This window comes from Hemitrygon akajei, chromosome 10, assembly GCF_048418815.1.
Source record: "Hemitrygon akajei chromosome 10, sHemAka1.3, whole genome shotgun sequence".
In the NCBI taxonomy this organism is placed as follows: Eukaryota; Metazoa; Chordata; class Chondrichthyes; order Myliobatiformes; family Dasyatidae; genus Hemitrygon; species Hemitrygon akajei.
Genome location: NC_133133.1, coordinates 133,528,656 through 133,555,805, shown reverse-complemented (window position 1 = coordinate 133,555,805; position 27,150 = coordinate 133,528,656). Strand labels below are relative to the sequence as shown.

The window sequence follows — 27,150 nt, the reverse complement described above, 5'->3', positions numbered from 1 at the left end:
TCTGTAAGCATTCTTCACTGACAAGTTAAATTTCAACTAATCTTAGCTCTTGCAGTTAAATGCAACAGTTTGTATTGTAACCTTAAAATGGCATTGGTCAGGGTAATAAGCCTGCACTTTTACAGCATTATAGTGGTACAAATTAAAAATTTAGGTAAGTTATTCACTGTCAGTAGCTTTACAAGAGGGGAAAAAAGTGAAAAATGTGGAAGAAAGTGGCCTTTTGATTCCTTAGGTACTGGAATTATTATTAAGGGAGGTGAGTTTTGCATAAACCAGAAAGATTGTAAGACTACTGTTGTGAGAAGTTTGTTTTGGGGAAGTAGCATGAACAAAAATCCTATGTCAATATTTATGTTTAAAGTTTTCAGATGAGACGGGAGGCATAGAAGTCAGCAGGAAAGACTCAAAACCAATGAATAAAGGAACAACGCTGTGCAACAGGATGATATGCTTAGGATTGTCAATTAAGATTTTGGGTGATATGAAGATCAAAACAAACAAGCATTCACACTTTTGAGTACAAAAACAAAGGGGAACAGAAGAGGAAGCACACTCCTCAAATATATGTTTGTAATGGTAGGAAACTAACTGTACAATATTAACTCTGACCATCATTTGCAAATCTACTCCTGTTATGGGTGAGGTCCAAAAGAACTTGCCTTCTAGTGGGCATAAAGTAAGAATATAGGACAGAGGAATGAGAGGCTAAAGTATTAGTGCAGGAGGTTTTTGGATCACTTAAGGTTTTTGGATCACTGTGATTTCTTCTGGGGCAGGGTGACCTGTAGAAGAAACATGGATTGCATCAAGACTGAAGAGGGACCAATACCCTTGAAGAGGTTTGTTAGTGCTGCATGGGAGACCAGTGAGGCAAGGATCCAGAACGGCAGTACAACAGGCGGGGAGGGTGACTCATATGCAGAAAATAGAACAGGCAAGTCTAGTAGGAAGCGTGGGGAGAGACAGGAAGGGAAGTATGAGAAGACTGCTGGCATCTACTTTAATGTAGGAGTTTTATAGGTAGGAAGAATCTGAAAGCATGGATTAGTGCGTGGAGTTCAGATATTGTTACAATCACAGAAAAGTGGTTGCGGGAACAGGAGGACAATGTCTAGTAGTTTCAGGCATAACGGGGGTTGCAAAAAAAGCAGAGGATGTCGCAATGCAGATCAGAGAGAGCATTATGTTAGTGCTCAGGGAAGATATCCTGGAGGAATTAACAAATAATTTATAAGGGTAAAATTTTACTTTACTTCTACTTCACTTTATTGTCACCATACAATTGATACTAGAGCGTACAACCATCACAGTGATATTTGATTCTGTGCTTCGCGCTCCCTGAAGTACAAATCGAAGTAAATATAATAAAATTTTAAATTATAAATCATAATTAGAAAATAGAAAAGGGAAAGTAAGGTAGTGCAAGAAATGGGCAGTCACATTGATGGGGTTGTATTATAGGCCTCCCAATAATTCACAGGAATTTGAAGAATAGATATGACGGGAGATTGCAGAAGGGTTTTTAAAAACAATACAGTAGAACAACCGCAAACAAGAGAAAATCTGCAAAATGCTGGAAATCCAGGCAACCCACACAAAATGCTGGAGGAACTCAGCAGGCCTGATGAAGAGTCTCAGCCTGAAATGTCGATTTCTCCATAGATGTAGACTGGCCTGCAGAATTGCTCCAGCATTTTGCGTGGGCTGTAGTAATAGGGGATTTTAACTTTCCTGTACTGATTGGGATTGCCTTAGTGTAAGAAAAGAATTCATAAAGTGCATTTAGGAAAGTTTCTAGAGTAGATGTAGAGAGTCCTGCTTTGGGGGGGAGGGGAGTGGGGGGGGGGTAGGGTGGACTTGTGTGATCTTCTCTCAGGGATTATCTCAGTTGACAAATCCTATGGAAATTTACTGAAAAAGATAACAGTTGGTTCCTGAGTTCAGGCCCAAACTGGGTGAGGTAGATTTCAACAATGTAAGGCAGAACCTAGGAAAGGTAGATTGTGAGTAGCTGCTGAAGAGGAAAACTAACATCTGATCATTGCAAGGTGTTCAAAGAAGAGATCGTAAAAGTTCAGAGTTACATATGCCTGTAAGAGGCAAAGATGTCATGTTTAAGGAATCCTCTTGGTTGATGAAGAATATTGAAGGTTCGGAAAGAGGGAAGTGGTACATTAGTAACCCAGAAGAAGAAAGAAGTGCTAGAAATATTGGGGGCATTAGGGTGGATAAATCCCGAGGTATCTATCTCAGGATTCTACGAAAAGTGGATGCTACGGGCACTTCAGCTTTATTTGATATTTCATGCTTTCCTGCCATTCAGAAGTACACTAACCAAAAAGAGGGTAAGCAATTACATACCACAAATCATTTCACAAGACCAAACTGACCACTGCTAAAGTACAACTCAACCTTCCCCAGCTAGGTAGCATCCATTATCTTGAATCCCCTCACTCTCCTAATTTATCATAGACTGCTCTTGCCTCTATCGAAACCTCAGATCATTACTTCTCTCAGGTATTTTGTCTCATATAATTCATCATCAGCAGTGTCACTGGAAGACCATTTGTAACTCTGATTTGTTTCTGGGAAAATGTTGCAAGATCCTGCTCCACATGGGTCTTCCAACTGACATTACAGAAGGAATTTTAAAAAAAGACACAAGTACTTCATTAGGTACCATGTTTTATAGTTTGGATTATTTGTTATACATAGCTGTTCAAAATAATATTACATTGTAAATCAAACTGCTATACACAAAAGCAATGGCTCCATCATCCATTTTACTTTCTCTTCCTCTTAAAATTTTTTTGCTCCCTTTAAGCTTGTATTAGGACAGTATTCCAAGTGCTAATGAAACCTGGTATAAAGCAGAGCCTCCGTCTCTCCTTCTTGCTTTCTCTCACAGATTATCGCTGCCGTCGCCACTTCTTTTAAATATGGTTTTGTATCAAGTTCTATCACAACTGCTTTCATACTTGCCCATTCACTCAAGCCCACCTTTATTTCATCATCTTTTAAACTTACAGTCATCGTGCTCAGAAAAGCACACACACAATAGATACTCACTCATAGGTCCTGACCAGCTGATACAGACACATCAGGCTGCCAAGCCAGCTTGCATTATTTGGAGATTGCAGGAAAAAGCCGATTTTGTCCACCACAGCCGTCCAACGTCCAGGAAAGTCGTATTTGATTATGGCACGAAGACACACAGCCAGCTGAGTCCTTCATACATGACATTCATATGCAAATTAGTCAATTTTCTGTGAAGTAGAAACTTTGTAACTGTACGATTTGGATACTTAAGAGTATTCAAGGAAGCACTGTGCATCTAAATGGAAAATAATCAGCAACATAATGCAAGATCGAAGTTTCCACATTACACAAGTACATCAGTCTAATTCTGAGTTCAGTGAGGGTCAAGATGTTAGTGCTGGTTAATGAACCTTCTTCTATTCTTAGTACCTCCTCGCGGTACTTTAGGAAGCTGAGAAATTATGACAAATAGCAAAATCAGGAGTGAGAGGAAGATCAGAAATTATTAGAAGACGTCTTCTTTCACCATTGACTCACACTGACATCAGAATTAATGAAAGAATGGGATGTACTCCAATTTTCCAAATTGATGTGTTACAAGGGACTAATTCATCAATTTCAGAGGAGCAGCATTGTAAGTCTCAGGTTCTATAGGGGCAGCCATTCTCTTCATTAATTCAGAAAAGAGTGCAGTTATATTCCTTAAGAGTCTTGGCCTAAAACAACTTTATATTACTCCACAGATGCTGCCTGATCTGATGAGTTCCTCTAGTATTTTGTGTGTGTGTGCGCGTGTGTGTGTTTATCCTTCATGCATTTATCTGTCTCATTAATGAAAGACTTTTGTCTCTACTGTACTAACTTGATGTCTGCTTGTTGGGAGTGGTAATTGCTTGCTATGAATAAATTCTGCTCAAGGTATACTAATTATCCCTTTCCAACTACTCTTTCACTGGAATTCAATAAGAAATACAAGATTGATGAGAAGTAGACTCATAATAAAGGGACAGTTTTTTTAAAAAAGAGCTGGTATTCTTTTGGAAATTAAAACAACAAATTGTATTCCATCTAAGCTAACCTGCTTATTGTTTAATGCCTGAGAAAATAGTATTTTGTAAATTTATCAGTAAGAAAGTGAGTTATATTAAAAAAAAGTAATTTTTCATTTTATTTTAATTAGGAGGGAGCATGGAATTCCTTAAGAATGCAAATAAAAATTCCCCTGAAGTCCTAGATAGAAGTGATCTGCAGCGAATGTTTCTAATAGTGGAAGTCTCTAGGACCAGATGGTACAGCCTGAGAATGGGGATTCTTTGGAATTTTGGAATTCATTGTCACAGATGGCTATGAAGGCTAAGTTATAAGATCATAAGACCTTAAGTTATTCAGCATATGTAAAGCATAAATTGATAGGTGATTGATTTGTAAGGGCATCAAATATGAGGAGAAGGCAGGAAAATAGGATTCAGAGGAAAAATAAATCAACCATGATTTAAATGGCAGAGCAGACTTGATGGGCTGCATGGCCCAATACTGCTCTGATGTCTTATGGTTTGCAGTCTAAATGGTATCCAAAAGAGTCTCTTTCCTTAATAGCTTAGGTTGTCCAGATACAAAACTCACCTCAGTTCTTCTTGCTGATTTTGGGAAGGGGGGGGGGTGGATGCGCATAGGAGAAAAAGAATGATTCCCATCTTTCTGGGATGAAAAAATAAAGAGGGAGGAGATCCTTCAAAACAGAATGACAAGAAAAAGTCAAATATTGATACTAAATTGCTGAAGGAATCCAGAAGCTAAGATCCAGAAGCACCACCCCTAACACCTTAATTAAATAAAGCATAATAATCTGCTACTATCAGTGATCTTGTAGACCTTTATATTATGCTTCTTCTTATAGGTAAATTACTTAAATTGAATGCATGAGCAATCACTGCTCTGGAAACTATTTGGCTTCATCTCACAAAGCATTCTTTTTTAGTCTGCCACCTGAGAAATGAAGAAGTAAATATATGATAAAGAAGATTATAAAACTATATATGCAGACATACATACAACCCCAGGTCAAACAAGCAGATACATGGCAAAAGGATGTTCACAGAGGTTAAATGGCACAAAATAAATAGAAAGGGAGATTGAGCTAGCACTTTAAATCACAGATCGATCCTTCAGTTGAGCTGGGAAAAAGATAAAATAAGATATTTTAAAATTACATATATGAGAGGAGTGGATAGGACAATGGGTATATCTGTGATTGGAAAAGACCATGCAAAATGAATTAATGGAGCAGTTGCAGGCTGATCCTACTTCACTGTCTGCATTGTGTGTGGCTAATAGCTTTGCCCAGGCACGTGCTCAGCGGGTCAGGCTGGACAAGTGGGGAAAAAAAAAAACAGGTGTATGATTTCTAATCAAAAGGGAGCTGGTTTTTGATTTCTAATCAAAAAGTATCTGAAAGAAGAATTTGCAGGGCTGTGAGAAGCAAGAATTAGACTAAGTGCATTGGTCTTACACAGAGTCAATATGGACAGTGGGCAACATAACCTCATTCCATGCTGTGACTCTTTTTCAGATTCCTTGTATCCGCAGGAGTTTGCTAGAGATCTTTGTGCTTTTGACACATTAAATTTTCTTGGTTTAACTTTAGATAAATAATATGCAATGCATCAAAGTAAAACATCAGAATACCGGTAATTTAATGACTACCTTAGTGTTTTGACATATTTTTCATCAACAGCATCAACATAGAAGTATTTATCAAATAAATAAAAGGGAATTCAAATGACCCTCGTCCATCTGATTAAAACTGCTGTGTTATTTTGTATGACATTGATAATCCACAATTATTGTTTGCTATTGTAAATGCTCCAGGCAGAAAACTTAAGATAACTGACACGGATGTGGAAGAAGTATTATCATAAACCAGCATTCTCATAGGTGTCCTTTTTCTCCACCCCCCCCCCACCCCCACAGGCTAATCTCCCCATAAAGATTTACATAGAAATAAACCATTTGGTGCAAACTTGTCATGTTTCTTTAACCTCTTCATTTGTTCATGAATCATAATTTAAGTTCATATATTCCTTTGCTCCTGTTTCCTCAAATGACTCATTTAGCCTAATAACCCTTAATAAATTTCTATTAATTAATTTGTCAGAGAGAAGGTTGCAAGAGTGCTAGAAAACACTTTTCAAGCATCTCTTGCCCTCTGTTCTAAATAGCTTAGAATCAATCTGCAATTAATTCACCTTAATGCATTCATCCTCATGCACTGGAAATCATCTATTTCTTCCTAATCTTAAATTGTCAAACAACCCCACTCTTTGAATAAAATAGTTTGAAATGATTCTTTCTGTTTTGACATACTAAGTGGAATCAGACACTAAAATTCCACAGGAGGTAGATTATGTATGCTTCACTGGAAAAATGACTTCAATTGGATCAGCTAAGGAAGATCAGGAGTCAAAACTAGACATCACATTAAGTCTACAGCCAGGTTGAACTGTAGACTTCTTAGAGATCAGTGACCCCATAATAAAGGCCATGGTTCATGCAATAAAGGCTGAATTACTGAAGTCCTTCCAGAAAAAACAGAATCTGTTCCTGTTGGAAAAAGAGATCGTATTGTGCAAAAGTTAAACCTGGATGTAAAGCAGGTTTAGATGAGCTTTTATTAAAGAACAAAAAGGGAGTTTTTCAAATTTGAGATTCCCTGATTATTCAGCATTTTATTTGGCATTCCACCTCTCCTAATATAACTTCAAAGGAAAAACAGTACTTACTAGAAGTAGGTGGTCTTTTCCTCTAGATTTTCATACTGTCTGAATATTCTTCAATTAAAATGGAATCACTGCATTCCAACTATCGCCCCACCAAGGTTTTATAATGCTTTAATAATACTTCGCATCTTTTATATTTAGTACGCAATGCCATGATGACAGTAACATCCAATTTCACTGTTGCCTGACAATTCAAATACCATTCATTCTAGCTCAATAACTAAATCACAGCAAACAGAACAGGACAGAGGTCTGGTAAGCATTGCTATCCACATGCAGTTACTTACTGAAGAATCCTTTCTCACTCTTTCTCCAATGCCTCTCTAGAACATTTTTTTTCATCTGTTTGTTCCCTAATGGAACAATCTACTTATTCCCTATGTGGTGCTCTATTAAAGGCTATCTGAATATCCTTAAACATATCAACCACTACATTTACCTTGCATCTCCCCAGTCTTCACATATATTACCCAATCACTGACAATGGATATTGTGTTTTCTTCTCTGTTAGCAGGTAACTTGGCCTTTCATATTGGTAGATAGCAATTATGATCTTTATTGTTTGTTGTTTCTAATTATGTACCTGATTAAATCAGGCGACTGAATAATCCCCTCCACAATGTTGTCACGAATTTTCTGTCGATCATTTTCATGTATGTTGAAAGGCAACATAGCTTCCCCGGGAGGAGCTTCACGATCTGGCCAGTACTGTGTCACCATATTCTTCATGTAGATTGCCGCTATACATTGATTTAAAGAAAAACAAGAAGCTGAGTTTGAAGAAAGGATCTATAAACAAAATATTTTTAGTGCGTTAAATTGAAATCAAATGGAAGCGAAAGTCAAAATGGCTGAGTTATTCTAAGAATTCGGTCTCACATATAATTTCTTATATTTCACGCGTTTTTATATTAAGTTGTTACAACAGAATGATTAAGAGCTTTCATGGATCCATATTTTTCAGAGTAAACAAGCCAATATGTTTATCACGTTTGCCTTTATAGGTCAGGACAGAGAAGACTAGAATTGGGACATTATGTTGCAATTTTACAAATCTCTAGTCCAGCCTCATTTTGGAATTTTGTCACCATATTACTGGAAAGACATAATTGATCTGGAGTGAGTGCAGAGGAGATTCCCCAGGATATTGCATAGATTGGAAGAATTTATTTATGAAGACAGAATGGATAGCCTGGGCTTTGTTCTGTGGAGGAAAGGCAGCTCGGGGTTTCCTGATAAAGGTATATAAGATTTTGAGAGATATCAATTGGGTAAATCACAAAGAATGATTGGTATCTGGAACTCATGTCCACAAAAGCTACTGAATCAGATATTCTTACTACATTTAAGAGGCATTTAGATATATTATAGGAAAGGTATAAAAAAATACAGTCCCAATACAGGCAAATGTGATTGGTGTAGATGAGTAAAAAGGTTGGCATGGAAATGGTGGGCAAAAGGCCCAGTCTGTGCTAAAAACTTGGTCAGTGTCTTCCCTAGGCTATTATCTCATGCACTGAGACACTAAATAGACTCAGTCACCTCCATTAGATAAGCCAGTCTGACACTAGACTCTCTAGGAATTCTGAAATGGGGAAGAGACAAGCATTTAGAAGAGGAAAGCATTTATGGAATATTATCAAAATAATCTTGAAAATTCCTCTCCACCATCCCTTGGGAATTCATGACCCATGATCACTCAAGAGGGAAGGAGCACTGAGAACAATCAGACCATGTGCCATCAGGAACAGCCAGAAATCTTGTGAAAAAATTAAAGAAATATACCACCTCCAAACTATCAAACTGCCAAGCACCTCCTGCCCCATGCAAATCTCATTTTGGTGTCATCAGTTACCTTGGACCAACAAAAGCAGAGCAACCTTAATTCCAAGAAGAAAAGGTTGCCAAATGGTAGGTTTTTTGTGGTCATCATTTTCAAAATCTCTGCCTTTCTCTCCATTCACCTACATTCCAACAAGAAACCAACACCCCAACGACTAACTACCCCTTGTAGGTAATTGAAGAATGATGCTTAGTCAATCCACAATGCATCCACCCTCCTACTCCTTGGTCTTCTCATATTGTAATATTTTACATTGGGCTCAGCAAAAAAATGTTCCATTAGTTTTGCAGTGAAACTAATCCCACAATTATCCTCTTTAAACTCCTTAATATCTCATAAGAAAAGTGACAGTATGTTTCCTGCTACTACAAGAGTATCTGTTAGCAGAAATAAGTTCTTCCTACAAATTCTTTTGCACTTTGGTGATGTCATTGCACTCTCAGAACAGATCTAATTATGATCAAATGTTATTGATGGGGCTATAGTGCCTCTGTCACTGGGTTCATTTGATGTAGAGATCAGTAGATTTCTGGATATTAAGAGAATTAAGGGATATGGTGAAAGCAAAGGGATATAGTGACTGCGAAAGGCAATGGAACGGAGATAGCAGGTCAGCTGTGATCTGGGTAATGGCAGAGTAGATTTGATGATCCATGTGGCCTACTCTTTATTATGTATGTTTTCAGGTTCATATTTTAGGAAAGGGTGCCCCAAACTCACCGGCTTGTCTAACTGGAAATTCAACCTGATCAGATACAATGATTTGAAGTAACGTGGGAGCAAAGTTGATGATCTTGTAAGACTGCAAAAAAAAACATAGAAATTAAGTTGTGTAAATGCCAAGTCAATTTTATTACACTGCACCAAAAACAGACACTCACAAATTACACATCTTTGAAATACAAAACTGGATTTTCAAAAAGAAATCTGTGCATCAAATACGGAACAGTTCATCCTGCTTCTCTTTCCAAGGCTATCACAACTCTAATCATTCTTAACTACTTCAGGACTGTTGAGTCCTTTTTTGCAGCCAACAAACAGCAGTGTAACAGACAATATAATAAATAAACGAAATTGCAACTGGTGCAGATCAAAAATATGGTACATACCGTGGGTGAATGATGAGTTACTAAATTCAATAGCAAGTTCCTTGAACTTGTTGGTCACTAAGACTGGCTGCATTTATGTTTGCAAATAGTAAATACATTCAGAAGGTATCCAACTGAAGTCTGTCAAGTCTACCTTTATGAGAATGAAATCTGAATTTCATACAACAGAATACGTTCATCCCCAGCTGAACTTCATGAACACAGGAGGGAGCAAGTTTTCCAATTGGCATAAGATAACAAGTACCATCCCGCAAGGATCTATATTGGGATGCTAACTCATCAACCTAAAAATTATCAATTTAGAGAATAATACAGAAAGCCATAAATCCAAACTTATCCTGTATACAAAGATTGAGAACATTGAGACGGACGCGTGAAATTGCAACAAGATATTAACAATTTGATAAAGTTGTGACAAGTGGAATTATAAGTGAAGCTAAAGCAGTGTTCTCACTGGACTGAAAGAACAATGAAAAAATATTTTCTTGTGAAACATCAAATACAGTGGAGTTCTAAAGAAGCTTAAAGACCCATGTACGTAAATTAATGAAATATCATGAACATATTCACAAAATCATAAAAATTTAGGTTGCAAATAAGTACTGCATTCCCTGAAATTTAGAAGATTAAAAATGAAGTAGCAGAACAAGCTTGAAATGCTGAATAGCATACACAAGTCCTCAAGCTCTACTTACCATCTGTAAACTGATTGTCATAGTAATAAGCAAATTCATGATGACAAGAGGCAACTCAGCACATCCAAGATCACCCCCTCAGGACATCAAGTTTCCAATCAAAACAACTAATTGTCTTATGATCAATATAGATGTTGCAGCTTTTACTAACTTGGCTTGGAGGATTCCAAATATTTAGCAACTTGAGTATATTGTGATGTCCCCAAAAAAATGTTTCATCCAGCTGGCAGGGGTGTCTGAGAGCATAGATTTACGGTGAGAGAGATGTTTAAAGGAGATCTGAGAGGTAAATGTTTAAATTTCTCTGCAGAGAGGTTCTGGAATGAGCTGCCAGAGGTGGTGATGGAGGTAGGATACTAACAACACTTAAGAGGCATCTGGACATGTACTTGAATATACAAAGTAGAATTAATGCAGGCAAGTGAGATGAATACAGATAGGCAGAAATACAGTGGGCTGAAGGGCCTGCCTTTGCTGTACATGTGATATCCACTCCTGTTCAAAGATCACACACTGTTGCTATGATTAAGTCAAACTTCACAACAGAGCATAAGGAAGGCACTCGGATTCTGTATACCCTATTCCAGCAATACTATTGACTGGCTGTGACATGGAGGACAACTGAATAACCAAGCTCACAGCTACCTGGACTATTCCTCTTCCCACCCTGTCTCTTGCAAAAATGCTATCCCCTTCTCACAATTCCTCCGTCTCCGCCGCATCTGCTCTCAGCATGAGGCTTTTCATTCCAGGACGAAGGAGATGTCTTCCTTTTTTAAACAAAGGGGCTTCCCTTCTTCCACCATCAACTCTGCTCTCAAACGCATCTCTCCCATTTCCCGCACATCTGCCCTCACCCCATCCGCCCGCCACCCCACTCAGGATAGGGTTCCCCTTGTCCTCACCTACCACTCCACCAGCCTCCAGGTCCAACGTAAAATTCTCTGTAACTTCCGCCACCCCAGCAGGATCCCACTACCAAGCACATCTTTCCCTCCCCCCCTTCTGCTTTCCGCAGGGATCGCTCCCTACGTGACTCCCTTGTCCACTCGTCTCCCCCATCCCTTCCCACCGATCTCCCTCCTAGCACTTATCCTTGTAAGCAGAACAAGTGCTACACCTGCCCTTAACACTTCCTCCCTCACCACCATTCAGAGTGCCAGACAGTCCTTCCAGGTGAGGCGACACTTCACCTGTGAATCGGCTGGTGTGGCTCCCGGTGTGGCCTTTTATATATTGGTGAGATCCGACAGAGACAGGGAGACCGTTTCGTTGAACACCTACGCTCGGTCCGCCAGAGAAAGCGGGATCTCCCAGTGGCCACACATTTTAATTCCACATCCCATTCCCATTCTGATATGTCTATCCATGGCCTCCTCTACTGTCAAGATGAAGCCACACTCAGGTTGGAGGAACAACACCTTATATACCGGCTGGGTAGCCTCCAACCTGATGGCATGAACATTGACTTCTCTAACTTCCGTTAATGCCCTTCCTCCCCTTCTTACCCCATCCCTGACAATATTTAGTTGTTTGTTTTTTTTCTCTCTCTCTCTGCCCATCACTCTGCCTGTTCTCCATCTCCCTCTGGTGCTCCCCCCCTCCCCCTTTCTTTCTCCCGGCCTCCCGCCCCATGATCTTTTCCCTTCTCCAGCTCTGTATCACTTTCGCCAATCACCTTTCCAGCTCTTAGCTTCATTCCACCCCCTCCAGTCTTCTCCTATCATTTCACATTTCCCCCTCCCCCCACTACTTTCAAATCTCTTAGTATCTCTCCTTTCAGTTAGTCCCGACGAAGGGCCTCAGCCCGAAACGTTGACAGCGCTTCTCCCTATAGATGCTGCCTGACCTGTTGAGTTCTGCCAGCATTTTGTGTTTTTTATTTATTTCCAACATCTGCAGATTCACTCATGTTGTTTGAAATATACCTGTACTTTACATCTTCGCATAGATTCAATAATCAAACTTTGCAATTTAACTAGATTTATACTCTCTAATAATAAATATATTTAATGTAATAATCAGTTTTATTCCTACTGGATTAAAGAATATAGTTAAATAAATATTATTTTGTTATTACATCACAGTTTACTGAGCCTGAAAAATCATCAACTTGAGAGATTCTGCAGTTGCTGGTAGTTCACAGTAACACACACTAAATGCTGGAGAAACTCAGCAGATCAGGCAGCACCTATGGAAATGAATAAACAATCAATGCTTCAGGTCCTTCATCAGGAAATGTCAACTGCTCATTTGTTTCCATAGATACTGCTTGACCTGCTGAGTTCCTCTAGCATTTTGAGTGTGTTGCTGAGTCTGATTAATTATTACAGTCTTGAATTACTTTTCTCTAATGTTATTTCTTTTAGTATATGATTGACTCTTTTGGAAACAACCTGAATAGTCCTCAGCCTTGACATCATACTTGCACATCTGATGGACAAGTAATTATTATGTGCATGTTGCTGCATTCATTCAGCAAAAAATATCTTTTGATGAAAAGTGAAAATGCACTGTTAATGACTCAAACCCTGAAATATGTGTCTAATTTGCATCCAGTGGCTTTGGACTGGAGACTGACTGAAAAAATGCAGTGGTCATCATTATGGGTAAGAGAAGAACTAAGACCTCTGCTTAAATTATCCACTTTCCTGCTGCACCAGGAAAATGTAAGTATTCCCCAACCTGCCTCAATTTCTCTCCATTGCTATTGATTCCAGTTGGCATCTAATCATGCTGAAATAGTCCCAATACTTACAACCATACCCTGGCACTTTACTAAATGAACATTTTTAAATTTAAATCAGGGTGGGAAATGCTTGCAAGCTACACAATCATAGTGATAATAGAACAAGTAGATAATAGAATGGTGACTCCTTTACTTGCATCTTCGGAAAAAGCTCTATTTCCATCTTTAATATCTCTATTTTTCTCTTTCAGGGTTCTTCTGAAGACCGTGACCTGGAGTTACACACTTACTTCGGTTCTTTGCAGGAATGGGACCAGCTCTCGGGGTTTCACGACTGGCCATTATTCGATATGCCAAGGATGCAACCTAAAGGCTGATTTATACTTGTGCATACGGGCTATGCCGCAGCCTACGCCGTAACCCTGATTTTCACTTCTGTGTTGCTCTACGCCGTAGCGAGCATGAGTTGGTGTGAGCCAAAACACTAGTTGGCAGTGGGGTTTCTTTGTCACTGTGTTGAGTTTCTTCATGAGAGACATGGATGAGGAAATGCATTTCAAACATTTTTGTGTGTTGGCAGGTAGATTTGACAATTTGGTTCATCTATTTCGCATCGGTGTACGCACAGCCTACAGACATGGTGGAGAAGAAGCAACCGGAAACGCATAGGAGGAAATGCGATGCTACCAAACAGACCAATCACAGTTGTTGCGGTCTGCGTTGCCGTGACGCGTGAGTAACTTTTCTGGAGAGGAGCACGTCATGCTACAGCATAGGGTACAGTGTAGGTATGTGTTACCTAGGGCGTCGATGCGACACACAAGTATAAATCAGCCTTAAGAGATCAGTTTGCCTTTGGAGTTCTGGGATCTCGTGGCTCTGGAGACTGGCGGACCGAAGGAGCGTTTCTGGGCAACCATGGGAGATGGAAGATCTCCACTGTGTGCCCAGAGAACTGAGATCTTTGGGGACAGAGCTTGGAAAAAGCAACACAACAGACTTTTAACATAGTAAATCAGCGAGTCGTTTGTTATGTCTCCCCTCTTGCTGTGAAACGGAGACACCTCTTTCTCCCTTATTAGGGAGAGAGAGAGAGAGAGAAAGCCTGTGATATGTTGAATACTGGGTGAACAAGTAGTTTTTGGGGTACTACAAGTTTGTGCCTTTGCTGTTGCTTTGTTGCATGCTTGAGTGCTCAGCGTTGGATGCCGATGCTTTTATTTTGCTGGTGGGGGAGGGGGGATCATTGCTTTGCTGCTGCTTACGCGTGGGAGGGGGGAGCTGGGGGGACTGTGGGGTTCTAACATTTAACTATCATACATTCTTTGGGGCACCCCTCTGTTTTCGTGGATGGTTGTGAGAAAAAAGCATTTCAGGATGTATGTTGCATACATTTCTCTGACACTAAATGTACCTTTGAAAGTAATGATTCTAACCTCAGCGTATAACATAGTGCTGGCTGGGAGTCTAAGCTCTGAGATGATGCAGAGAAGCTCCAGTGTGATTTGGGCAGTTGAGGGAGTGTTCAAATGCATAGCAAATTTAATACAATGTGCATAAAGATGTAATGCTGAAGCCAAGATGTATAATTAGAACAACAATAAACTGGTAAAGAAAGGTGCAATAGGACTTGTAGTTTTTGTACAGCAGTTTATGAAAATATTAACATGGAGATGCAACAGGCAGCCAAGAAAGCAAATGATATGTTGGCATTCATTACAACAGGATTAAAGGAGCCATAGTGAGACACACAATAAGTTTTGTGTGCGGTTTTGGTTTCTTTATCTGAGGAAGGATGTTCTTACTGTGGAGGAAACACAACAAAGCTTCACCAAACCAATTCCTGGAATGGCATCAGTTGTATCTATACTTCCTAGAAGTCAGAAGAAAGAGAAGAAATCTCACAGAAACCCACAAAATTCTAACAGGACTCTCAAGTCCATATGCCCAAGAAAGTGGGAGGGTGAGGAGGGGGGATTCAATACTGGGGTCACAGCCAAGGATATGCAGTAAATACTGTAAAACTGTAACGAGAAATTTCCTCATCACAGTGGTTAATGAGTAGAATTTTCTACCACAGAAAGTAACTGAAGCCATTAAATATTTTCATGAAAGACTAAGTTACTAGATCTAATAAGAATAAGAGATAGGATGTGGGAGTGAAAACAGAAAAGTGGTACTGTCTGGATTACCAGCTGGGATCATAATAAATGACAGAGCAGGCATAAGAGACCAAATGGCTTACTCCTACTCCTAATTTCTATGTTCTATTTCCAACTGAAAATGAATGGGTTTGATCTAGAATTCAATCTTTGGCCAATATCCACATACCTTGTACAGAAACATTAAGATCTAGTGTATCACACTAACTTCAGGCAGCTAACTTGAAAGGTACCACTCTGTATTATTTTAGAAATGTTTCCTTCAAAGACCAAAGTAAATTTATTATCAAGGTACATATACGTCACCATATACAACCATGAGATTCCCTTTCTTGTGGGTATATTTAATAAGTACCTAAAACAGTAATAACTATAATGGAATCAATGAAATTCTGCTCCAATTATTTGCTCAATCAGTGTGCAAATAAATAAGCAATAAATATTGAGAACCTAAGATGAAGAATCCTTGAAAGTGAGTCCATAGGTTGTTGGAACATTTGAATGATGGGGCAAGTGGAATTGAGAGAAGTTATCCCTTTGGTTCAAGAGCCTGATGGTTGAGGGGTAACAACTGTTCCTGAAACTGGTGGTGCGAGTCCTGAGGCCCTTGTATCTTTTTCCTAGTGGTAGCAGTGAGGAGAGAGCATGACCTAGGAGGTGGGGTCCCTGATGATGTATGCTGCTTTCTGCAACAATGCTTCATGTAGATGTACTCAATGGTTAGGAGGCCTTTACCCACAATGGACTGGGCCATATCCACTACATTTTGTAGGATTGTCCATTCAAAGACATTGGTGTTTCCATACCAGGTTATGATGCAGCGAGCCAATATACTCTCCACCGCACATCTATAGAAGCTGGTCAAAGTTTTAGAAGTCGTGTCAAATCTTTGCAAACTTCTAAGGAAGTAAAGGCACTGCTGTGCTTTTCTCATAATTGTATTTACATGTTGGGCCCAGATCAGGTCCTCCAAAATGATAACACAGAGGATTTTAAAGTTGCTGACCTTCTCCACCTTTGATCTTCCAATAAAGACTGGCTTGTGGACCACTGGTTTCCTCCTGCTGAAGTCAATAATCAGCTCCTTGGTATGTTGACATTGAGTAAGAGGTTGTTGGTGTGGCACCACTCAGTCATATTTTCAATCTCCCTCCTATATACTGATTTGATTTAGCCAATGGTGGCAGCACCGTCAGCAAACTTGAATATGACATTGGAGCTGTGCTTAGCCACACAGTGAGTAGAGCAGGGAGCTAAGCACACAACCTTGTGGTGCACCTCTGCTGATGGAGATTTTGTTGCCAATCTGAACTGACTGAGGCCTGCAAGTGAGGAAATCGAAGATACAGTTGCAGAAGGAGTTATTGAGGCCAAGGTCTTGAAGCTTATTGATTAGTTTTGAGTATCGAATGCCAAGCTGTAGATATAGAGCATCCTGATGTATGCATCTTTGCTGTCCAGGTGTTTGAGGCTTGAGTGGAACCAATGAGATTCCAACTGATGTGGACCTGTTGCTCCAGCAGGCAAAATGGACTGGATTCAAGTCACTTCTCAGGCAGGAGTTGATATGTTTCATTACCAACCTCTCAAAACACTTCATCACTTTGAATATAAGTGCTATGGACGTTGAGGCAGGTTATCACGCCCTTCTTAGACATTGATACAAGTGAAGTCTGTTTGAAGCAAATGGGTACCCCAGTCTGCCAAAGCAAGAGGTTAAAGATCTCAGTGAAAGTTCCAGCCAGTTGATCAGCACAAGCTTTAAAATACTTGGCCAGGTATAGAGTCTGGACTGGATACTTTTCATGGGTTTGTACATTGGTCTCAGAGACTGAAATCACAGGATCATTGGGGCCTGTGGGAGATCATGATGGTTCCTCCATATTTTAAAGTTCAAAGCAAGCATAGAAGGCATTGCACTCATCTGGAAGCAAAGGCCTGTTGTTGCCTATGTCATTTGATTTTACTTTATAAGAGGTGATAGCATTTGAGTCCTGCCACAACTGTTGACTACCTTCATTGATTCAAACTTAGTCCAGAGTTGCCACTTTACCCATAAGATGGCTTTCTGGAGATCGTACCTGAACCTATTGTAACTTTCCTGGTCACCGGGCTTGAATGTCTCTGACCTAGCCCTCAGCAGACTGTGAATCTTATGGTTCATCCAGAGCTTCTGGTTGGGGAAAACTGAATGATTTTGTGGGGCCACACTCGTTTACAACTGTTTTAATAAATTCAGTGACAACCATGGTATACTCATTCAGATCCACAGATGAATTCTTGAATACGGCCTCATCCACTGAATTGAAGAAATCCTGTAACCATTCCTCTGTCTCCTATGACTACCTAGTAGTTCTAATATTTGAAACTTTATTGGTTAGCCCCTGCCTGTATGCAGGCAGGAAAGGATAGCCAATTAATCAGAGTTACTGAAATGTGTTCTGGGCATGGAACAGCAGGCATTTCTTATCTAAGTGTAATAGTGGTCTAGTGTGTTGGGACTTCTGATGCTACAGGTTATATGCTGCTGACAATTGAGCAGGGTTTTCTTCAGACAAGTATGGTTGAAGTCCCTGACGATGATTTGAAATACATTGGGGTGGACTGTTTCTAGTCTGGAGACAACATCATGCAGTATCTCAAGTGCTTGATTATAGTCAGTCACTGGTTATGGAGAAGCCCCTAAGTAAATAGAATGGACAGCATTTGACCATTAGGTGTTCAAAGTTGGGGGATCACCAGTTTGACAAAACAGCCACATCCCGCACCACAAAGAGTTTATCATGAAACACACATCTCCACCATTTGCCTTTCTTTGTACCATCAAAGATGGTTCCTTTAGGTCGTCATAGCCAGGGAATGTAATGAGGTAAGCTTCCACTACCTATTAACTGCTCTCAATAGTGTATGCCTCAAAGTACAACCAAGCATAACTCCTGGTCTTTACATGTGGCTTAGCTACTCAGCCCAGCAGAACCAATTCTACTGACAGGAGAAGGGGCAAAGGTGGGTTACTGGTGCCTTAAAGCCAGTTGCTTTGGGCAGCTAGGGCTCGTCAGCCATGGTGGGCAGCTCATCTGGGAGAAAGAGAACTCTGAACTCAAACCTCCACTGCCTTGCAGCTATACGCACTCATGGCAACTCCTACAACAGCACTGGTGCAAAACTGTATCAGTCTGCCATTCCTTTGGATTCATCACCCATGCAGAGAGGAGGAACCTGCTGCATGGGCAACAGCTGGTTCTCCATATCAAATTGCCCTAGCTTGCATATCACGTAGACAACTAGGACACAATATCCATGGTCAACCCCTACTAACTGAAAGCTTCAATAAAGATCTAGAAACAAACTGAAAGATGCTCAAGATGATGTTGGAGAGAGAAGACTCTGTGTGCAGCTCCGAAGGGAATCATCAAATATTTCTGTTTCGGACTACTATAGCTGAAATCTACAGTCACAGTTATAGGTACAATACTTCAGTTATCAATATTGTTTCAAGATGCTTTTTTAAAAATCTATCAATCTTCAAGTTCAGCAGATTCTAAACTGCAGATCACCAAGTAGTGAGTATGGTTTCCCTTCAGAAAACAAAATCAACGGGCTGGATCGCAATAAAAATGGAAACACAGGGCCCCAAGGTTCCCATTCCCTTCCATACTCCGGGCTAATGTACAGTCTCTGGTAAATAAAACTGAAGACTTCCCAGCAAGATTGCAGTACCAGAGGGACATCATGGACTACTGTGTACTTGGCTTTTCCCCAGTACTCCAGACATAGCGCTTCTTCAGCTTGAGGGCTTCAACTTCCACTGCATGGAACAGACAAAGACATCAGATACAGACAGAGGCAGTGGCATGTGCTACATGATTAACTCATCATGACGGATCTGTCTCAGTCCTCTCCTCCAACCTGGAACATCAATAGCAGTCAAGTGTCATCCATCCATGCTGTCATCCTAGTTGCAGTGTACATTCCACCCCGACCACTGTCAATTGTGTTCAGGAAAGTTTCCTTAATCAGTACATAGAAGTCCTAACAAGAATGTGGGCGATTTTGATCTCTTATTAGCAAGTAAGACGGGGCAGGTGACAGACACTTGTGTCTACTGATCTAAGTGCCATTAGTTTCAAAGGAAATATAGAAAAGATAGGTCTGGTCTTCAGGGTGAGATTCTAAATTGGAGAAAAGCCAATTTTGATAGTATCAGAAAGGATTGGGCAAGTGTGGACTGGGACAGGTTGTTTCCCAGCATAGGTGTACTTAGAAGTGGGAGGCCTTCAAAAGTGAGATTTTGAGAGTACAAAGATTGAATAAAAGATAAAGATAACAAGTGAAGGGATTCTTGGTTTTCAAAAGATATTGAGTCCCTGTTTGAGAAAAAAAGGTGCATAGCAGGTACAGGCAGGTACGTACAAACGAAGTACTTACTATGAATAAGAAAAGCAAGAGAACAGTTAAAGAAATCAGGATGGCTAAAAGGAAGAATGAAGCTGCCCTAACAGACAACATGAAGAGGAATCCTAAGGGCTTCTACATATATGTTAAGACCAATAGATTGCAAGGGAAAAAATATTGTTCCTCTGAAAAATCAGAATAGTAATCTATGCATGGAGCCATAAGACTTGGGGGACATCTTAAAACGACTGCTTGCAGCTGCATTTACTTGTGAGACAGAGTCTATAGAAGTGAGGCCAAGCAACAGCGAAGTCGTGGACCCTATACAGAATACAGAGGATGAGATGTTTGCTGTCTTGAGGCAAATTAGGATGGATGAATCCCAGGACCTGACAAAGTGTTCCCTTGGACCCTGTGGGAGGCAAGTGCAGAAACTGCAGTGACCCTAGCAGGAATTTAAATCATCCATCCTCAGTGCCGTGGATCTGAGGATAGCAAGTGATGTTCTGCTGTTTAAGAAAGGCTCTAAAAATAAACCAGGAAATCGTAGACATGGACTCATTAGGGATAGTCAGAATGGCTTTGTGCACGGCAGTTCATGTCTAACCAAAGTTATAGTTTTTCGAAGAAGTTACCAGGAAAGTTGATGAAGGCAAGGCAGTGGATGTTGCCTGCATGGACTTTAGGAAGGCATTTGACTAGGTCCCACTGGGAGGTTGGTCAAGAAGGTTCAGTTGCTTGGCATTCAAGATGAGGTAATAATTAGATTAGATCTTGGCTTTGTGGGAGAAGCCAGAGAGTGGTAGTAGATGGTTACCTCTCTGACTGGAGGCCTGTGACAAGTGGAGTGCCACAGCGATCAGTGCTGGGTCCATTGTTGTTTGTCATCTATATTAATGATCTGGATGATAATGTGGTTAACTGGGACAGCAAATTTGCAGATGATATCAAGATTATGGGTGTAGTGGAGAGCGAGGAAGACTATCAGAGCTTGCAACTGGATCTGGACCAACTGGAAAAATGGCTGAAAAATGGTAGTTAGTAGTAGTCAGAATGGCTCATAACAAAATTATGAGGGTTATAGATAGGGTAAATGCAAGCAAGCATTTTCCACTGAGGTTGGGTGGGACTACAACTAAGTCATAGGTTAAGGGTGAAAAGTGAAAAGTTTAAGGGGAACATGAGGGGAAACTTCTTCACTCAGAGGATCGTGAGAATGTAGAACAAGCTGCCAGCACAAGTGGAGCATACGAGCTTGATTTCAACAACACTTAAGAGAAGTTCAGGTAGGTACATGGATGGCAGGGATATGGATGCTATGGTCCAGGTCGATGGGACTAAGCAGCTTAAATGATTTCAGCATGGATTAGATGGGCCAAAGTGCCTACTTCTATGCTGTACTTTTTTATTACTCTATGACTGCAAGAGCAAAGTGAGCTGCCTCAATTATCACCCAGTAGCACTCACGTATATTGTGATGAAGTGCTTTCAGTGTTGTCATGGCTAGAATTAACTCCTGCCTGAGCAAGGACCAGGACCCACTGCAATTTGCCTATCACCACAAGTCTACAACAGATGCAATTCCCTGGCTCTCCACTCAGCCTTGGACTATCTAGACAACAGCAACATCAATGTCAGGCTACAGTTTATTGATTACAGCTCAGCTTTCAACACCACCATCTCCTCAATACTAACCAACAAGTTTCAAAACTTGAGCATCTGTACCGCATGTTCAACTAGGTTCTTAGCTTCCTCATCTGGAGACCACAATCAGCCAGAATTGGAAAAAACACCTCCTCCTCGCTGACAATTAGCACAGGCACACCTCAAGGATGCGTGCTTAGCCCAATGCTGCTTCTCTCTCTGCACCCACAACTATGAGACTATGCACAACTCAAGTGCCATCTATAAATTCACCGATGACACAACTGGTTATTGGCAGAATCTTAGAAGGTGACAAGGGGGCATGCAGAAGTGACATAGATCAGCTGGTTGATTGGTGTTTCAACAACAACCTTGCACTCAACATCAGTAAAACCCAGATATTGATTGTGTACTTCAAGAAGGAGAAATTGGGAGAACACACAACCACTCTTCCCTCTAAGCTGTGTGGGTGGGCAGTTGAGCAGTAACTGAAATGCTCCCATGCATTTAGCCTTTGTTGTCATACAGATGGATGGATGGAATCAGTACACTTAACTTTTATATAATGTTAATATTAAAGTGCCACGCAGTTTTCAGGCCACGTAAAATTTCCTGCTCAGAACAATGGTTGGTATGCGCAGCTGTAAAAGGAATTAGAGAAAATGTTACACACAGTAGTTCTCATCAAGGGGCCAACAGTGGAAAAAGTGAGCAGCTCCAAGTCCCTGGGTGTCACTATCTCTGAAGACCTATCCAGGGCCCAACATACTGATGAAACTACAAAAGCTGCATGCCAACAGCTATATTCCATTGGGAGTTTGAGGAGATTTTGTATGTCACCAAAGACTCTAGCAAATTTCTACAGATGTACCATGGAGAGCATTCTGACTGGTTGCACCGTCATCTGGTAAGGAGGCACCAATACATACGATTGGAAATGGCTGCAGAGGGATGTAAACTCAATCAGCTCCAACATGACCATCATCAAGAACATCTTCAAAAGGCAATGCCATAAGAAAGCAGCATCTATCCAAAAGGACTCTTACCATCCAGAGTCTTTTCTCACTACTACCATCAATGGTGTACTGGATCCTGAAGGTATACACTTAACATTTTAGGAATAGCTTCTTCTTTACCACCACCAGATTTCAGAATGGTCCATTAATCCATGCACACAACCTCACCAAGCTGCAATATTTATTTATTTATTGTTTTATATATTCTTATTATAATTAATAATATTTATGCATTACAGTGTATTGCTGCCACAAAACAACAAATTTCATGACCCATGTCAGTGATAATAAACCTGATTCTAATTCTGAACAGGGCAATCATTTTTACAGAAGATAAATCACCCAAGAAACAAGAGTGACCAAAACTGTGTTGTCAGCTTTAAACATTTTTCTCATGAATTGAACATTTTACATTATTTCAAAGATTTACCTAATTATTCACCTGAAAGCTAAAAGGAGACAAAGTAGCTTCAGTTTAAATACTTTCAATGTAAATTCATCAGTAGCACAAATCTGGCGAAGTACCTCCTCCTCCACAAACCAAATAATTATCTTAACTCAACATTGAAGCAATTAGCAAACCCATTAGAAATATTACTTGATGTGTTCCATCTGGATACTAATCAAGAAACTTCTGTTGACCAACAATTATTAAACATCACCAAAGTTTCTTGCTTTATAAGTATAATAGATGGCAAGTTATCCAGTGTAACTCAACAAATGCAGAGAATTCATGGAATGCATTCATTACTTCAATTGAGACAGGACAGCTTTAGCAGCGTCCTTCCTCAAATGCTCATCAGTGCCACGAGGGTACAATCCATCTACAAAGAAATAAAAATTCCCTAAGCAACTTAGAATTCATTTCAAACAGCATAAATAATGCCTGAAAGCACCTCATTAAGCTGCACAAGTGCATATGACAAGGTGTATCCGGAGATACTGGCCACGTGACAGATGCACTGCCACCTGGCTGGTCGGAGGACACACCACATGGCAATCAACATTTGGTCCCTCTCAACTAATCAATGCACACCTAAATTAATGGTCACCTTAATTGGATTATCTCGCCCAGCCCCATACTTTAAAAGGTGAGACTTGCCCTTGGCTAGCCCTCTCTTACAGACCACCACATTGGAGGTAAGTGCATTGATTTATGTTTGGGAAGGTCTATCGTTTGTCCTGGTAAGGGAACCGCAGCTATCCAAGGTCAAGGGGGATAGCTGTTGTAATGCTTTTCCCTTGTTCTTTGTTTGTGTAACCATACCCTGTCCCCACACCGCTTCCTGTGTATTGTAGTTGCTTGTGTTGACCTGACTTCCCCTTGTAAATAAATTCCTTATTATTAAAACTGTGTGTGTCCAGGCCTCTACTGTTGAGACTCAAAGAACCAGTTATTTTTCCATCACAACATTTGGCGCTGTGAGCAGGGTCTCATAGGTTTTGGCTGGACACAAGCACAGGGGATAATGTTCTGGAATAAGGGGAAGAAAGCCAGTGCAGGCTCCCAGGATAAGATCCCCGGGTGGGCTGATGAAAGGGAGGGATTTGAGAGTCTGGCCAGCATACTGGCAGACCACAGAAAACCAGTGGACTGGTCTGAGCAGTTAGAGCCCCGTGGAGAGAAGCTGGGCCATCATCTGGTCTCCCTCCTGAAGGAATCAGGGTTCCCCAAAGCCAAGGGAAGTCAAAGGGGTGCCTTCTGGTTGTTTGTGTCCCTGCTGAGATGCCAGGTTAGAATTACTGATCACCTGCAGCACTTGTGTAGTCAGAAGGACAGGGAGATTGAAGACCTCAGTCAGCGTTGTTGCACGCTGAAGGAAGCAGCACAGGCTGCCCAGGCCCGAGCCAATGACCTTGAAGTTAGGGGAACTGAACTTGCCTGTCGCCTCATAAAACTTCAGCAGGCCAGGGCAGCCCGTCGGTCTGGCTGGCAGCCGGACCCATTAAAGATTCGAGCCTTAGTCCAGTGTGGCGACAAGCTGGATGCATGGTTGGGGAATGGGGACATCTGGCTGGATAGTGATGACGAGGGGGTGCCCGAGGAACCAAGGTCCCACAACCACCATTCCCCCTTCTCACCCGAGCTCCAACATGCCTGACCCGTCACTATGCGGTCCCAGGTTCACCGCAGGGAGGAAGGGAACAAGGGGGAGATGGCCGGACCTTCCCCTAGTCACTCCGAGACCATGGAGACCCGGGACTTCTCCCCCAAGGAGCTGACCCAGTTGGCGGATCGCTACCGCCAACAACCAGGCGAGCACCTCGCGGCCTGGCTGCTCTGGCTGTGGGACGAGGGGGGGCCCAACCTCAGCCTCTCCCATCAGGAGGCAAGCGCCCTGGGAAGCCTCTCTGACCAGCAGAGCATAAACAATGCGCTGCGGGTGCCACAAGCAGAAATCCGCGACGGCACAAACCTGTGGGATCAGGCAGTGACCACAGTATGAGCTCGCTATCCCACACTTCTGGAGTGGGATCTACACGGGTGCCCGCAATGGGGTACGGTCAGTGAGGGCACCCGGGTTATCAGGGAATGGGCACTGGTCAACGGCATCTATCAAGGTGCCTGTGACCGTAACTTCCTTGAAAACACACGAGTGACCGGTGCCCTAGCGGGATACTTGGTCACTACCACACGCCCCGATCTGAGTTCTGTAATCCTGCCCCTCATGGCACCAGCCAGCGGTAGGACCGTGTGGGATACAATCACTCTCCTGTAGGGATTAGAATATATGCAGAGGGGGGCACCTACGCAGGTCCGGAAGACCGAGACAAGGGCCCTAGACACTATCCCTCTCAGATATACACGCAGGCAGCTGTACACAGACCTGCTGCGTGCAGGGGTGGATCGTAACCAGATAGATGGCATCCCCACCCCCAACCTATATGCCCTGTGGAAGGGGCATTGCAGGGGGAAGACTACTTACAAAAAGGCCACCCTCCGCGCCTCCGCTGCCCGAAACTGTCTCGAAGGCCCTCGAAGCAGAACTCAGACAGCTCGTCAGGCAGGAAATGTCCCACCTCCACCAGCAAAGTGCCTCACCCCCGACGTGGCAGCCCTCTTCCCCCCTCCCATAGGATGAAGGCCAGGGCCCCCGGCACATTTGCTCTCTCGCCCTTTCCTGCCCGGGGGACCTGAGGCCACATATACCCGTCACAGTACATTGGGGAAAGAGAAACACACAGAGGTGGATGGCGTTTGTCGACACAGGCGCCCAGCACACGATTATCCCAGGCAATCCTGCCTTATGGAGGGGTAGGGACATGCAGATAGAGGGATTGGGGGGCTCCCTGTTACCAGCTAGGGAGGTCACCCTTCGCCTAGCCATAGGCAACCATTCCCCCAGATGTGTACAAGTCCTTATTGCCTCCTCCCCGGAATGTATCCTCAGGATCAATGTTTTAAAGGGACAATCACTTGAAACAAACAGGGGCAAGTTCGCCTTTGGCATCACGCGAGCCACTATTGTCGTCGGGGCGGCTAAGTGGGAGCCAATTGTTATTCCCCCTCCCTCCAAGATCATCTGTAACAGTCAGTACAGAGTGCTGGGGGGGCGCCAAGAAATCGCAGACTCCATTCAAGCCCTGTTTACGGGAGGGAATTATTAGAACCGCTGCCTCGCCTTTCAATAGCCCCATTTGGCCCATCCGTAAGAGGAACGGCTCCTGGCGGATGACCGTTGATTATAGGCAATTGAACAAGGCTGCACCCCCCCCCCCGCTGCCGCTGTACCTGACATTGTCACCTTTATTGAAGACATTGCAGTCCCCATAAACCCTGGTACGCTGTTGTCGATTTAGCGAATGCATTTTTCTTGATACCCCTGCACTCTGATAGCCAAGACCAGTTTGCCTTTACTTGGGATAGCAGACAATACACATTTAATCGCCTGCCCCAAGGCTACATTCATAGCCCCACAATCTGCCATGGCCTTGTCTCCCGCAATTTACACAACATCCAATTTCCACCGGAGATTTCGATTGCCCATTATATAGACGATATCCTTCTCCAAGGCCCTTCTGACACCATTGTGTCAAAGGCCCTTCACATGCTAATCGAATCCCTCAGGGGACGGGGCTGGGCCATTAATATGGAAAAAATACAGGGCCCCAGCCAGGGTGTCATTTTCCTTGGAGTACAATGGAACTCGGGCACAGAAGCATGCCCGATGCCGCCAAAAATAAAATTTTAAATTTTGCCGTCCCCTCGAATAAAACTGACACACAGAGATTCGTGGGGTTCCTGGGCTATTGGCGGCAGCATATACCCCACTTGACCATGCTTCTCCGGCCGCTCTATAGGATCTCCAGGAAAAAATCCACATTTCTCTGGGGGCCAGCGGAACAGGCTGCCTTTGATACAGCGAAACTAGCGGTGGAACAAGCCATGCCACTTTCTTCCCGCCAGGCAGGTCTGCCTTTTGAGTTACAGGTCTCAGCGAGTGAGACGGTTGCCGAATGGAGCCTCTGGCAGAAGACCCCAGGGTGTAGAGTCCCCCTCGGTTTCTGGACTAAGTCCCTACCTGAAGTGGCAGTGCGCTACAGCCCCTTCGAGTGCCAGCTACTAGCCTGCTACCTGGCGCTGTTCGCCACAGAACACCAAACAGGCACCGACCCTGTCGTCCTTCGCCCCCATCTCCCCATAATGCGATGGGTCAAGTCCCCCGATTCTACCCACAAGGAAGGCCGTGCCCAGAGGTCCTCCATTGTCAAGTGGAAGTGCTACATTGCGGACCGGGCTGAGCCCAGAGGTCCTCCATTGTCAAGTGGAAGTGGTAC

General features: G+C 42.2%; 1 protein-coding gene across 3 annotated transcripts in view; it reads right to left on the bottom strand.

Moving 5' to 3' along the window:
- ipo8 (importin 8) overlaps window positions 1-27,150 on the bottom strand; it is a 109,516-nt gene that overhangs the window by 61,555 nt on the left and 20,811 nt on the right. For 2 of the 3 annotated variants that reach the window (XM_073059000.1, XM_073059001.1), the window contains exons 2-4: window positions 9,382-9,463; window positions 7,402-7,558; window positions 3,073-3,231 (exon numbers count right to left, since the gene is read on the bottom strand). In XM_073059000.1, the coding sequence (XP_072915101.1) occupies window positions 3,073-3,231; window positions 7,402-7,558; window positions 9,382-9,463 (398 nt within the window). Of the gene's footprint in view, window positions 1-3,072; window positions 3,270-7,401; window positions 7,559-9,381; window positions 9,464-27,150 lie in introns of those variants that run through there. The other variant, XM_073059002.1, reaches the window with a different exon arrangement.